This window comes from Mercenaria mercenaria, chromosome 13 (assembly GCF_021730395.1).
Source record: "Mercenaria mercenaria strain notata chromosome 13, MADL_Memer_1, whole genome shotgun sequence".
Classification (NCBI taxonomy): domain Eukaryota; kingdom Metazoa; phylum Mollusca; class Bivalvia; order Venerida; family Veneridae; genus Mercenaria; species Mercenaria mercenaria.
The window spans coordinates 43,798,395-43,812,904 of NC_069373.1; the positions used below are offsets into that span (position 1 = coordinate 43,798,395).

Sequence of the window (14,510 nt, forward strand, 5' to 3'; positions counted from 1 at the left end):
TACTGCAGGCAATCTTTTTATAACTTTGCCTAGAGATCAATAAGTACTTTACACAGAGGTCAATAAGCAAGAGAGAGAGAGAGAGAGAGAGAGAGAGATATATATATATATATATATATATATACACCAGCATACATGCGATGAAGTAGAGAAAAAAGCTTCCTATAATTATACCAACTTGGCATCTGGGTTTGAAATAACTGAGTTTCAAAGACTTGTTTATTGTTTAACTTCACAATGGTTAAAGAGCCTTTCGATAGCTTCTTTGGTATAAAAACCAATTAAATTCAAAATATTGCAGTAGTGTACTTTGTTGTAGGGGCCACTAACAAAACTAAAAGCATGCCTGCACTGTACTGTAGTACAAATTTCTTCTTACCAAATGGTCATAAATTTTCTGTCTGAAGTAGCTTTCTTCAATTCCGAAAAACTTCATAAATCAGTAAGAAAATTAACTCAAACTAACTTACAAATTATGCATAAACTAATTACCTCCCTTACATAAGGATTTGCTTGATTTTTGTTTAACATTATTTTTTCTCTACATAAATTTTGTCAATTATCTAACCAATGTTCCTGCACAAACTAAACTGCTTGTTCCCAGTATGAAGTACATATGACAACAAACATACTGTCTTCTGTCTGAATCAGCACCGAGAGCACAAGACAACTCTTGCCTGGTGATCAAACAGCCATCTTTCAATTCACTGTCTTACGCTCCACCTTAGATGCAAGCTAACCACAATTGGGACTACTGACATAAGAAAGCGTTGCCATTTACATACTTTCTGAGGTAATCAAACAAAAATCTTCAATCTTTTCAAGCCAGAAAATGCACTGTTGATATTAAAGGTGGCTGTTGTTTACTGAACACAAAAAGTTAACCAGCCTGGTTGCTAGGAGGCTAAATAGTTACTTTTTACATTTAATTTCAATTTTTAATAATCTCCTGAATACTTAAAATTTCATCTCGATTAAGTGCCCCTCTTACTAATCACTTCATCCTTTTAATCAAAAATATTTTGTTTAAATTCTTTCACTAGAAGTTTCACTTTTCTTTTATTCACTTGCAAAATTTTGAAATATATAATATATAATTATATTTAACTGGTCTCCTCAGTAACAAGAGTGCCAGAATGTCACAATATACGTACGTCATAGCAAATTTCTTTACACTAGCGCCTGTATTTGCAAATGGAATTTTAATTCTGTGGTTGTGTAGTAATTATTGTAATTCCCTTGTTTTTCTAAGTCCACAAAAAAAATCCTTACCAGGTAGAGAGAGATACCTTAAAATATACCTAAAATTTGAAAGTGACATCTATGTTGTACCACAGGAAAGTGGTCTTGATTTTTCCCTACGGTCAATTATAATTCCAATGTATATAGTCCACACAAAAATCCTGACCAGGCAGAGATAGGTCAAAATACACCTCAAAATTGGATGTAACATACATGTTGTACTACAGGAAGTGGTCTCGACTTTTCCCTACGACTAGTAATGAAGAAGTTACAATATAAGCTATCTATAGTAACAACAAAGGGAAGTAATATAATGAAGGGAACTGAGCATGACACTCCGCCTCCGGTGGTGAACATTTGTGCCAAGTTATATCAAAACCCCTCCATGCATGAAGAAGAAATGCTCAGGACAAAGTCATTCTTGTATCTGACCTTTGGCCTCTAAGTGTGATCTAGGAACCTGGTTCTTGCATATGACACTCCAACTCATGATGGTGAACATTTGGGCCAAGTTATATCAAAATCCCTCCATGCATGAAGAAGAAATGTTCCGGACAAAGTGTTCATTCTTGTATCCTTTGACCTCTAAATGTAACCTTGACCTAAGACCTAGGGACCTGGTTCTTGCGCATGACACTCAGTCTCATGATGGTGAACAATTGTGCCAAGTTACATCAAAGTTCCTCCATGCATGAAGAAGATATGCTCCAGACAAAGTCTGTGGATGCCAAAAAAAAAAACGCCTGCCAGGGGCGTTCCCATATGTCCGTATTTCAAACGGGCGTATATAAAAACATTCCAACCCTTTTGCAAAATGCAATGCCCAAGGATCTTTATTAGGTGTACATAGTATGTTTTGGAGCAAAGGGACATAAATGGAACTGTGTATAAAAGTATCTGCTGGAGTTACCTCCACTGATTTACATTCCAAAGTTCAGTTAGACATCATCATAAACATTGGATTTGCAACAGTTACTGAAGGAACATTGACATTTGTGACAGAGGCTTTGAAAATGAGTTTGTAAATCATCTGATTTGTATGTTTAACCTTTACCCTGCTAAATTTCTAAAATAGAGTGATCATTCATTTAACGGTATTACAGCAAGGTTGTTGTTTTTCGTTTCCTTTGTTGTGCAATTATTAACTATTGTCTCAATGACATTGGAAAACAATGCTTAAAACCATTGTCCCACTGACCTTAGCAAACCATGTTAAACCAATGTCTCAATGACCATGGTCAACTTTGCTCAACCACTATCTCAATGACCATGGTCAACTATGCTAAACCAATGTCTCAATGACCATGGTCAACTATGCTTAAAACCATTGTCTCAATGACCATGGTCAACTACATGTATGCTTAAAACCATTGCCCCAATGACCTTAGCAAACCATGTTTAACCAATGTCTCAATGACCATGGTCAACTATGCTTAACCACTGTCTCAATGATCATGGTCAACTTTGCTTAACCATTGTCTCAATGACCATGGTCAACTATGCTGAAAACCATTGTCTTAATGACCATGGTCAACTATGCTGAAAACCATTGTCTTCATGACTATAGTCAACCATGTTTAACCGTTGCCTCAATGACCATGGTCAACAATGCTCAACCACTGTCTCAAGACCATGGTCAACAATGCTTAAAACCATTGTCTTCATGACCTTTGCCAACCATGTTTAATTATTGTCTCAATGACATTGGAAAACAATGCTTAAAACTATTGTCCCAATGACCTTAGCAAACAATGTTTAACCAATGTCTCAATGACCATAGCCAACCATGTTTAACCAATGTCTCAATGAACATGGTCAACTATGCTTAAAACAATTGTCTAAATAATCATAGCCAACCATGCTTAAACACTGTCTCAATGACCATGGTAAACAATGCTCAACCAATGATCAGCTATGCCTAAAACCATTGTCTTAATGACCACAGCCAACCATGTTTAACAAATGTCTCAATGATCATGGTCAACTATGCTTAAAACCATTGCCCCAATGACCTTAGCAAACCATGTTTAACCAATGTCTCAATGACCATGGTCAACTATGCTTAACCATTGTCTCAATGACCATGGTCAACTATGCTTAACCATTGTCTCAATGACCATGGTCAACTATGCTCAACCATTGTCTCAATGACCATGGTCAACTATGCTGAAACCACTGTCTTCATGACTAAAGTCAACCATGTTTAACCAATGCCTCAATGATCATGGTCAACTATGCTTAACCATTGTCTCAATGACCATGGTCAACTATGCTCAACCATTGTCTCAATGACCATGGTCAACTATGCTTAAAACCATTGTCTTCATGACTAAAGTCAACCACGTTTAGCCAATGCCTCAATGACCATGGTCAACTATGCTTAACCATTGTCTCAATGACCATGGTCAACTATGCTTAACCATTGTCTCAATGACCATGGTCAACTATGCTCAACCATTGTCTTCATGACTATAGTCAACCATGTTTAACCAATGTCTCAATGACCAAGGTCAACTATGCTTAAAACCATTGTCTTCATCATAGCCAACCATGTTTAAACACTGTCTCAATGACCATGGTCAACAATTCTCAACATATGTCTCAATGACCGTGGTCAACAATGCTCAACATATGTTTCAGTGAACATGCTCAACAGTTACTATGTTTAATCAATGTCTTAATGACTATGGTCAGTTATGGCTTACCGCTGTCTTAATGACCATAATCAATGCTTTACCACTGTCTGAATAACTACGGTCATCCATGCTTAACTTGTAACCCACCATGCTTGTCCACTGTCTGGAATGTGGACATGCTTTGGCAGTGGTGCCAACTGTTGCAAATGTTAAATCCATGGTTTACCACTCTCAACCTATGGCAATATAACCACTGGTTAACCTGTAGAAATATCTATGGTTCAAAATCACATGAATGCAACATATTATGACATTTTTCACTCTTCATGCTCATAAATCTGTAAACAAACCAACTCCAAGAGAGTGGCATTTGCTGTAGTGCTTGTCCTGCAGGATGAGTGTGATTTGCAAAATAAATATCAGTGCCGTAGACATGCCGAAGCATCTGAGCAATTGAAAATTGAGCTGATTTACCGATAGCAACTCGGAAATATGTTCTGTACCCAACTAAGACAGCTTCAGCTAGATGCTTCATAGTCCACTACCAGACTCTGTACACACCTTCATTACCCCTTTTAACAGACTTTAAAATTAACACTGTGGATAAAAATATTTATTTCTCAGTTAACTGCAGGCATTTTTTAAGCAGCTCAACCAGTAGGATGACTCGCTTTCAAACAACTTGCCACAACCTATTATTTACAGATTTTTTAAGTTACAAAAATATGTGTCAAATCAGAACCAGACGTCTAGGAAAAAATGATGTTTCATTGTCTTCTTATAAAATTTTGTAATTACCTCCCTTTTACCTGCTAGTATTTAACAAGCTGTACACTTCTTTTCAAATCAAATAGAACTTCTTGTTGTTAACATTTCTATTGACAGCTTAGTATTGAGTTACTTCAACAATATAAACAAAAAGGCAAGTTATTTTCAGTAAATTAACATGACCCTGTTGTTCAACTTGGTATACTATTCCTAGAAAACCACTTCCTATTTTGCTACAGCTAGGATAGCAAAGGATCTATATTTAATTGTATGTATTCTATGTTCTTAGAAAAATATATATATATATGGTTGTTTTAAGCACAATCATATGTGCGATGTGCAAAACAATATACATTATCTTTGCAGGACGTTAGGGGGGAGGGGGGAGTAGGGAAGTGGAGGCAGTATGGAGGCAGTACAATCAGCATGTATAATGTCTTTTATGAATGCATGTGACTGCCACTCTCTGTATGAATGACTGTTGACTCATAGCTAAAAACTGAAACCAAAACTAGGATCTTTAAACCTTTCCTTGGGTTTTAACTCACATAGCCATAATTTGGTGTCCTTTAGCAACTTTACAGCTTCACAGAAGAGTCCCCAGATAACCACCCAGATATCCAGGTATTATATAACATAACATGTACAGACTTGAGCAGACTACTGGGTAGAACCACTAAATAGTTTATCACAAAAAAAAAGAACTTATTCACATTTAAAACAAGTTTCCAACCCCCAGAGGTAAAGTGCCAGTGATTAAAAAGTCCAGTACTTTTAATAATCAGTCAGCTTAAGGAACCCCTAATAAAGACTAAAATCTATAAAGTTTGGAGTAATCTTGACAAATAAAAGAGAAAATGTTTTAATCACTTACCAATGCCCCCCAACATACATGGCATCTTGAATCAGACTAATATTAGTATTCCTTCACTTGGCACATGTACATTCACTAGTACTCACACACCTATTGACAACCTATTCCCCAACAATACTAATAATGAATGTCTGTTATTAAGTAGTGCTATATAGCTTGTTTGTACACTGATTAACTGGCTATCATCCTGGAATATTGTTTCATATATTTACATATATCGTAAACACTAAATTCTCAACAATAGTTCCATTATACATTTAAAATCTGTCAACAATAAACTGAATGACATAAAAGTCCAAAGTATTTTGGGTTTTTAAACAGATTCAGACAATCCATTTTTTGCTTTACTGCATTTTTTTCTCAAATATTCTATCAGGCCTTTAAATCATGCTGATTATACTATAGTACACTTTAAACTCAGTGTAACCATTTAAATGGAAAATTGGCTGTTTTTCAAGGTGACTTGAAGATTTGCCTTTCAATACTATATAATGAATTATAGGGTAATGTGTCACTCATTGTTTGTAAACAAGAGAGTATCAATTCATCCAACTATAAATCCCGCACGATAACTCGAACGATAACATGTTTGACTATTATGATTTTTCTTCATTAAAACGTTTCAATACAGAAAATATTTTTGTATAATATTACAGTGTGCACTTAACTTCTATCATTGACAATCTTTTTGAGTTCAACAATGCATGAGAACCATAACAAACAAACAATAATATAAACATGCTGTTGTTTAAATTATCGTGCAGGAGTAGTATTATATTTTTTCCCCAATGTACCGTATACACATATATAAATGACCCAACCCCCTTTTACTAAAGTTAATTCATTTCACAATATTACAGTTTGTTCAAATTCATTCATTGCATTAAAGTTTCATTCACAATTAATGTTAACATAAAAAGTAAAAACAACAAGAGCTGTCACAGGAGATAGCACGCTCGACTATTTCGATGCTAGATAGTGAAACTGGGCACATCTGAGGAAACTAGAGCTGTCACTGGAGTGTTTAATGTCTCCAATTGTGGATGAAGATATTGCACAATAGCCTGAGTCTATGTCAAAAATATCAACTTAAAGTAATAAGCGAGGTAAAGATAAAATGTATCAAAACACTATATAAGTATATCCTAAGCAAAAAGGGGCATAATTCATTAAATACTGGTGCCAGAGTTATGCACCTTGCGTCATATGGTGTGGGTGATGATGTTGAACAATTATTTTAAGTTTGAATCAAACCCATTCAGTAATAACAGAGACAGAGTGAAAGTGCATCAAAACTTTAACCTAAAATTCTAAGTAACAAGAGATCACAGAGTGATCTTGGCGCCCACCAATGTGCCATTTTTGAGTGTTCCAAATTTCAAGACTTAATGACTAGCTCAAGGTCAAATTTCATTTCCGTACACAACACTGTGCATGTGGTCCAAATTCGAAAGCTGTAGCTTGAGAAATGTGAAAGTAGGTCACTAGATCAATTTCAAGGATAAAGTTCTTTGTACACAAAATTATGCATGTGCATCAAGTTTGAAGGCTGTAGTTTGAGAAATTTGAAAGTAGGTCACTAGGTCAATCTTAAGGTCAAAGTTTATTTCGGTACACAAAACTATGCAAGTGGTCCAAATTTGTAGGCTGTAGCTTGTGAAATGTGAAAGTAGGTCACTAGGCCAAAATCAAGGTCAAATTACACTTCAGAACACAAATCTATGCATGTGCTCCAAATTTAAAGCCTGTACCTTCAAAAATGTGAAAGTAGGTCATTAGGTCAATGTCAAGGTCAAAGTTTGTTTCGGTACACAATCCTATGCATGTGGTCTAAATTTGAAGCCTGTAGCTACAGAAATGTGAAAGTAGGTCACTAGGTTAATCTTAAGGTCAAAGTTCATTTCGGTACACAAAACTATGCAAGTTGTCCCAATTTGAAGGCTGTAGCTCGAGAAATATGAAAGTAGGTAAGTAGGTCACCAGGTCAAAATCAAGGTCAAATTTTATTTCGGAACACAGAACTATGCATGTGGTCCAAATTTGAAGCCTGTACTTCAAAAATGTGAAAGTAGGTCACTAGGTCAATGTCAAGGTCAAAGTTTTTTTCAGTGCACAAAACTATGCAAGTGGTCCAAATTTGAAGGCTGTAGCTACATAAATGTGAAAGTAGGTCACTAGGTCAAAATCAAGGTCAACTCATGTCAAGGTTCATCCTGCCACTCAAAACCATACATGTGGTCCAAATCTGAATGTTGTAGGTTATTGACAAGAATATTTTAAAAGCTTTTCCCTATACAAGTTTATATGAACAATGTGACCCCAAGGGCGGGGCCATATTTGACCCTAGGGGGATAATTCGAATAATCTTAGTAGAAGACCACTAGATGATGTCACATACAAAATATCAAAGCCCTAGGCCCTGTGGTTTTGAACAAGAGGTTTTTCAAAGTTTTTCCCTATATAAGTCTATATAAACCATGTGACCCCCCGGTGCGGGGCCATATTAGACCCCAGGGAAATAATTTGAATCATCTTGGTAGAGGACAACTAGATGATGCTTCATACCAAATATCAAAGCCCTAGGCTCTGTGGTTTTGGACATGAAGATTTTCAAAGTTTTTCCCTATATAAATCTATGTACATTATAGAAATAAACAAAGGGCCATAACTCATTCAAAAATTGTTGAACCAGTCTGATTTTCAGGGGGACACAACTAGGGTACCAATACATCATTCTGACAAAGTTTGGTCAAAATCCCCCTGGTAGTTTCTGAGGAGATGCGATAACGAGAAATTGTTAACGGAAGGACGGACGGAATGACGGACGGACGGAAGGACGACGGACCACGGACGCAGAGTGATTTGAATAGCCCACCATCTGATGATGGTGGGCTAAAAAGGGGAAATAATTCATGAAAAATTGGTCCCAGAGTTATGCACCTTGTGTTATATGATAAGGGTAATGACGTTGAACAACTGTTTAAAGTTTGAATCAGATCCATTCAGTAATAACAGAGATAGAGTGAAAGTGCATAAAACTTTAACCTGAAATTCTAAGTAAAAAGGGGAATAATTCATGAAAAATTGTGCCAGAGTTATGCATCTTGTGTCATATGATGTGGGTGATGATGCTGAACAACTATTTTAAGTAAAAAGGGGGAATAGTTCATGAAAAATGGTGCCAGAGTTATGCACCTTGTGTCATATGATGTGGGTGATGATGTTGAACAACTATTTTAAGTTTGAATCAAATCCATTCAGTAATAACAGAGATAGAGTGAAAGTGCATCAAAACTTTAACCTGAAAATCTAAGTGAAAAGGGGGGATAATTCATGAAATATTGGTGTCAGAGTTATGGCCCTTATGTCAGATGATGTGGATGATGATGACGAATAAGTATTTCAAGTTTGAATCAAATCCATCAAGTAATTACAGAGATAAGTTGAAAAAAAGAGAAAGTGCACCAAAACTTTAACCAAGGTGGGGACGCAGAAAGACGCCAACGCCGGGGCGAGTAGGATAGCTCTCCTTATACTTCGTATAGTCGAGCTAAAAATGGAGAAAAGAAGGGCCACAGCCCCCTTAAGCATTTGTATACTTGAATATGATTGAAATATTTTTTATGTACCTATATAAAGTCTTAAATATTACAGGTTGGTCTATTATATGTTTCAGCTGCAATCCACATTTATTTTCCAGTAAATAGCTGGTAGCCAAATATCTGCATGTCTGGTGTTTTTAAATCATAATGAATTAAAAAACAAGAAGCTGCATTCAATAAACGCTTGATGCCCCCGGTGGCATCCTTATTGATATAAAGCAACCTAAGTCCAAAATGAGGTAAAGTTCAAGGTCAAACTGAGGTCAGGTGATGTCTGAAGATGAGGAATGGTCACAGGTTACATCTGCATTAGTATCAAGTCATTCTAGTAAGGGGTATTGATGCTAGACGAAACGGTCCCATTTGGTTAACCTCGTACGGACGAACGAACAGACAGGACAATCACTATATGCCTACCGCATCAGTAGATGCCGGGGGCATAAAAAAGTTTTTCTTTCCAGAGGATGTTACAGAATTTTCTTTTTTTGTTACTATAGCTATATAGATATCAATAATACATTTGATATATATAGACAGACTCTATCAAAGTCAATGACATAATGAACATCATTCAAACTAGAAAATGCTAACAGGCTTAATAATGAAATCAGGACAGGGGTTGATGAGATGACGTCCAGCCAAGAACCTCTTTATAGAGTTTAAACAAGCGCTGTTTGTAAAACACACAATATTATGCCCCCCCCACCCATGATGGCATGTCCAATTTTTAGTCTTGAGATCACTATGACCTTATTTTAAACCACTGATATACTGATCCTAAACACAATAGTCTAAGACATTTCTTTACTTATTGCATGGAAGCAATTTTCAGTCTTAGGTCAATGTGACCTTAACCTTTGATTCCAAAGATAAACGTGGTCTTCTACTGACTACAGGCAACCATCCAATGTAGTTTGACGTCTGTAGATCTAAGCATTCTTTAGTTATTTAGAGGAACTCATCTTTAGTCTCATGGTGGTCACTATGACCTTGACTTTTGACCTACTGACCTCCAAAATATAGGGATCATCTACTGACTGCATGCAATCATCCCACTAAGTTTGATGATTGTTGCCCAAGGTATTCTTTAGCTACTGGGTGGAAACCATTTTAGTCTCGAGGTCAAGATAACCTTGACCTTTGATCTACTGACACCAAAAATATTACAGGTGATCAGATAGATTCTATTGGCCACAAGCGATCATCTTGAAAAGTTTGACTATTCTAAAACCAAGTATTCTCTAGTTATTGAAAATAATGGTCCACTGAACGACCAACAAACCAGAGGACAATGAGCAAAACAAAGAATACCACTCTTCTTCGAAGGATCATAAATACGTGCATAAAGTATTTGCATGTGATCTGATATCTGTCAATAATATATATTCTACATAGTGCAATATACATGTAGCTATATACACAGTATATTAGCCTGCCTCCTGTGCTCAATAAGGACAGCGCATATCTATGGATCATAGGGTCACAAGTTTGATCCCCAGGCATGACATAATGTTTTCTATGACCATTTGATAAAAGACATTCCATCTTCATTCATCCTCCACATTTGATTCATGTGGGACAGTTGGTAGTTACTTGACGGGATAAGGTTTGAACTGGTAGGAACACTGGTTAGGTTAACTAACCACTGTTACATAACTGAAATACTGTTGAAAAACGGTTTTAAACTCAAAACAAATAAACGAAACAATATGTTATAATGAGAAAGGTTTGATACAATATGTTACTGTAATAAAAAATGTTTGGATTTTGTATTTGCATATCTGAAAACCTAGTCCTTAATTGCTTTTAAAATCTATCAATACAATACATATGTGTGTATATATATACATCATATATGTATAAATTTAATAACATTTCATTATTAAATTGGTGTGGCATTGTTTGTAGTGTGTATCAGGATGAGAAAAATGTTACAAAACATGAAAATTTGGACTTCTATAGGTGGGCATCAGCCATCCAGAATGCCAGTAAAAAAAACTTACATTTCATGCATTTTTTTGTGTTTTTACCAAGTTATTAAAATAGAAAAACAAGAGGGCCATGATGGCCCTACATCCCTCACCTGTTATCATTGCACTTAAGGACAAGTCTTCAAGGTCAAAAGATCATAACAGAAATCAATCAAAAGAATTATGAGAAAATATAGTTGAAATTTTCTTTAAGTAACTTTAAAAACAAGATTTGAAAACTTTTTGTCGAGGTCCACCAGGCAATGCTACATGTCAAATATCTAAGCTCTTCTAGTTTATTTTTTAGAAAATTTTGAAGATTTTTCTATGTACAATTAAGTAACCCCATGGGGCAGGGTCAATTTGACCCCAGGGGTCATGATTTGAATAAACTTTGTAAAAGTCTACTAGGCAATGCTACATGTCAAATATCTAAGATCTAGGCCTTCTGGTTTATTTTTAGATTTTTTTTTTTAAGATTTTCCTATGTAAAATCAAGTGACCCCTAGGGCGGAGTCAATTTTGACCCCGGGGGACAAGGTTTGAACAAATTTTGTAGAGGTCCACTAGGCAATGCTACATGTCAAATATCTAGTCTCTAGGCCTTCTAGTTTATTTCTAGAATTTTTTTGAAGATTTTCCTATGTAAATTCAAGTGGCCCCTGGGGCGGGGTCAATTTTGACCCAGGGGGTCATGATATGAACAAATTTTGTAGAGGTCCACTAGGTAATGCTACATGTGAAATATCTAAGCTCTAGGCTTCTGGTTTATTTTTAGAAAACTTTTGAAGATTTTCCTATGTAAAGTCAAGTGACCCCTAGCGTGGGGTCAATTTTGACCCCCGGGTCATAATTTGAACAACTTTAGTAGAGGTCCACTAGGCAATGCTACATGTCAAATATCTAATCTCTAGGGCTTCTGGTTTTTGAGAAGAAGATTTTTTAAATATTTTCCTATGTAAAATCAAGTGACCCCTGGGGCGGGGTCAATTTTGACCCCGGGGGCCATGATTTGAACAAATTTTGTAGAGGTCCACTAGGCAATGCTACACGTGAAATATCTAAGCTCTAGGCCTTCTGGTTTATTTTTAGAAATTTTTTGAAGATTTTCCTATGTAAAATCAAGTGACCCCTGCGGCGGGTTTGACCCCGGGGTCATGACTTGAATAATTTTAGTAGAGGTCTACTAGGCAATGCTACATGTCAAATATCTAAGCTCAAGGCTTCTGGTTTTTGAGAAGAAGATTTTTTAAGATTTTCTTATGTAAAATCAAGTGACCCCTGGGGCGGGGTCAATTTTGACCCAAGGGTCATGATTTGAACAAATTTGGTAGAGGTCCACTAGGCAATGCTTCACACCAAATATCTGAGCTCTAGGGCTTCTGGTTTTTGAGAAGAAGGTTTTTAAAGTTTTTCCTTTCGGTTGCCATGGCAACCAGTGTTCTGCATGGAATTCAATTCTTTGAACAATTTTGAAAGGGGGCCATCCAAGGAACATCCCTGTGAAGTTTCATCAAAATTGGCCTGTTGGTTTAGGAGGAGATGTTGTTTAAAGGAAAGTGTGGACGGACGACAGACGGACGTACAACGGACGGACGGACGCCGGACGGTGAGCGATCACAATACCTCACCCTGAGCACTTTGTGCTCAGGTGAGCTAACAAGAGGATCACAGCAGTCCTAAGTGGCTCACCTGAAACTGACTATTTTAACCTTGAATATATGTATGACACGCAAAATCATGAACAGTAACAGCTGTGTTTAGTAGGTTAAGTGCCTGCATTTGAACAAATCGGAGAGGTCCTTAAAAGGATGTTACAAACAAAATTTACAGGAGATCTGCCGGATAAAGTCATTTAAAGATATTTCTATTTTTAGCTTAAGTGTCCCTTTAAAGGTGTGCCCCCATTTGAAGATTCAATCATCTTTTCCCAAATTGGCCAATTTACGACCTGAAAGTTCCCAATTTTCTCAGGTTCTTTTTCCCAGAACAGGCAGAAAACTTGAGAAAAGCATCGAAAATTTTTAGGAAAATAAAGCAGTATGTTCATAAGTTTTACATACATTTCAAGTGCATTTTGCAACAAAACGTTTATTGACTTAATGGTTTTGATATTTTCTTGCCCAATAAATTGCACCATTCCCACAAACTTTTTAAAAAGTGGGGTACTAGACACATACATATATATGTTGTACCTACATACCAGTATTTCAGTAAATGTGGGTACAGGATAAAAAAAAAAGTTGGGTACATACCATACCAGCTTAAAAATGTTTCAACTGAAACAAAATTTTAAAGAAATAATAATTATGAGAAGTAATACTTTTATTCGGCCAGTGTTTGTTTACGACAGTGGTTTGTTCTACCTATGCTGCGTTGGGCTACAGCTAGGGATTTTTTTATGGAGAAATTGGCACTTTCCCCTTAAGCTCAGGGCCCACGCTGTCGTTCGCCACTCGAGCCATTTGGCGAATCTGCGATGAAAGTGGCGAAGAAAAATCGCGAGTGGCGAAAATCGTAATTTGGACCGCCATTTTGTTTCAGACGTTCTAAATCGTAACCCCCGAGAAAATATGTTAAAAAAACTGTTGACTGGTTCCGATAATTTTACCTTATAAAATTAACTTATTTCGGGATAGTACTACCCAGTCTGCGTTTACTTTACATATAACAATGTGTAATAAACATCTTGACACGCGAGAAGATGCAATTTGCAATCAATTAGCAACCGATTATCGGGTTAAAGTAATCGTTTTGTTTTGTTGTCATTACGGCAGATTAAATGATTGATGCCTTTAATTTCCATGGATCAAATAATTAATAAATAAATCGGCAAAATAATGAATGGTTAGATGAATTTTTTTAACGTTGTCGCCACCGTCAGTATCTTAGTCACAGGCACGGGTCCAGTGTATTTTTTGTTTAATATAAAAATCCTTTTTTTTTTCACACAAATATACTTTTTATATGTTAGTCAAATGAAAAAAAAAATGATGACAAAAAATCCGGTCACAATATCATACACGACACTGTGACCGGATTTTTGTCATCATTTTTTTTTTCATTTGACTAACCTATAGAAAGCATATTTGTGTGAAAAAGGTTGTTTTTTTTTATATTAATAAAAAAAAAAACATACACTGGACCGTGTCTGTGATCTAAGTAAGTAATTAGTAAAGGTGTTTGCCAAGTTTTTTTAATGTCTTTAAAAGTTAGGAATGGATTTGAAATGTAATCCTGTATCAGGGTAGATTTCTCGGAAGCACAGAGCACCAAAAACAGCCCCCGGGCCATGCATTTACATAGTAGGCCCACAACAAAAAGAAGCTGTAATGGAAAAATATTTCAGACAGGTTGCTTCAAACATCCAACAACATTTTAAAATACAAAACTTGCTTTAGAGGTATACCCACTTTCA

The 14,510-nt window shown here is 36.2% G+C and overlaps 1 protein-coding gene across 8 annotated transcripts in view; it reads right to left on the reverse strand.

The window, feature by feature from the left end:
* The window catches only part of LOC123528554 (6-phosphofructo-2-kinase/fructose-2,6-bisphosphatase-like), a 130,316-nt gene that overhangs the window by 107,010 nt on the left and 8,796 nt on the right, over positions 1 to 14,510 (reverse strand). Inside the window, exon 1 of one of the 8 annotated variants that reach the window (XM_053521646.1) lies at positions 5,521 to 5,890. The exons of 5 other annotated variants lie outside the window; for them this stretch is intronic. In XM_053521646.1, the coding sequence (XP_053377621.1) occupies positions 5,521 to 5,545 (25 nt within the window). In that variant the 5' untranslated portion in view covers positions 5,546 to 5,890. Of the gene's footprint in view, positions 1 to 379; positions 400 to 5,520; positions 5,891 to 14,510 lie in introns of those variants that run through there. 2 more of the 8 variants (XM_053521647.1, XM_053521650.1) reach the window with 2 other exon arrangements.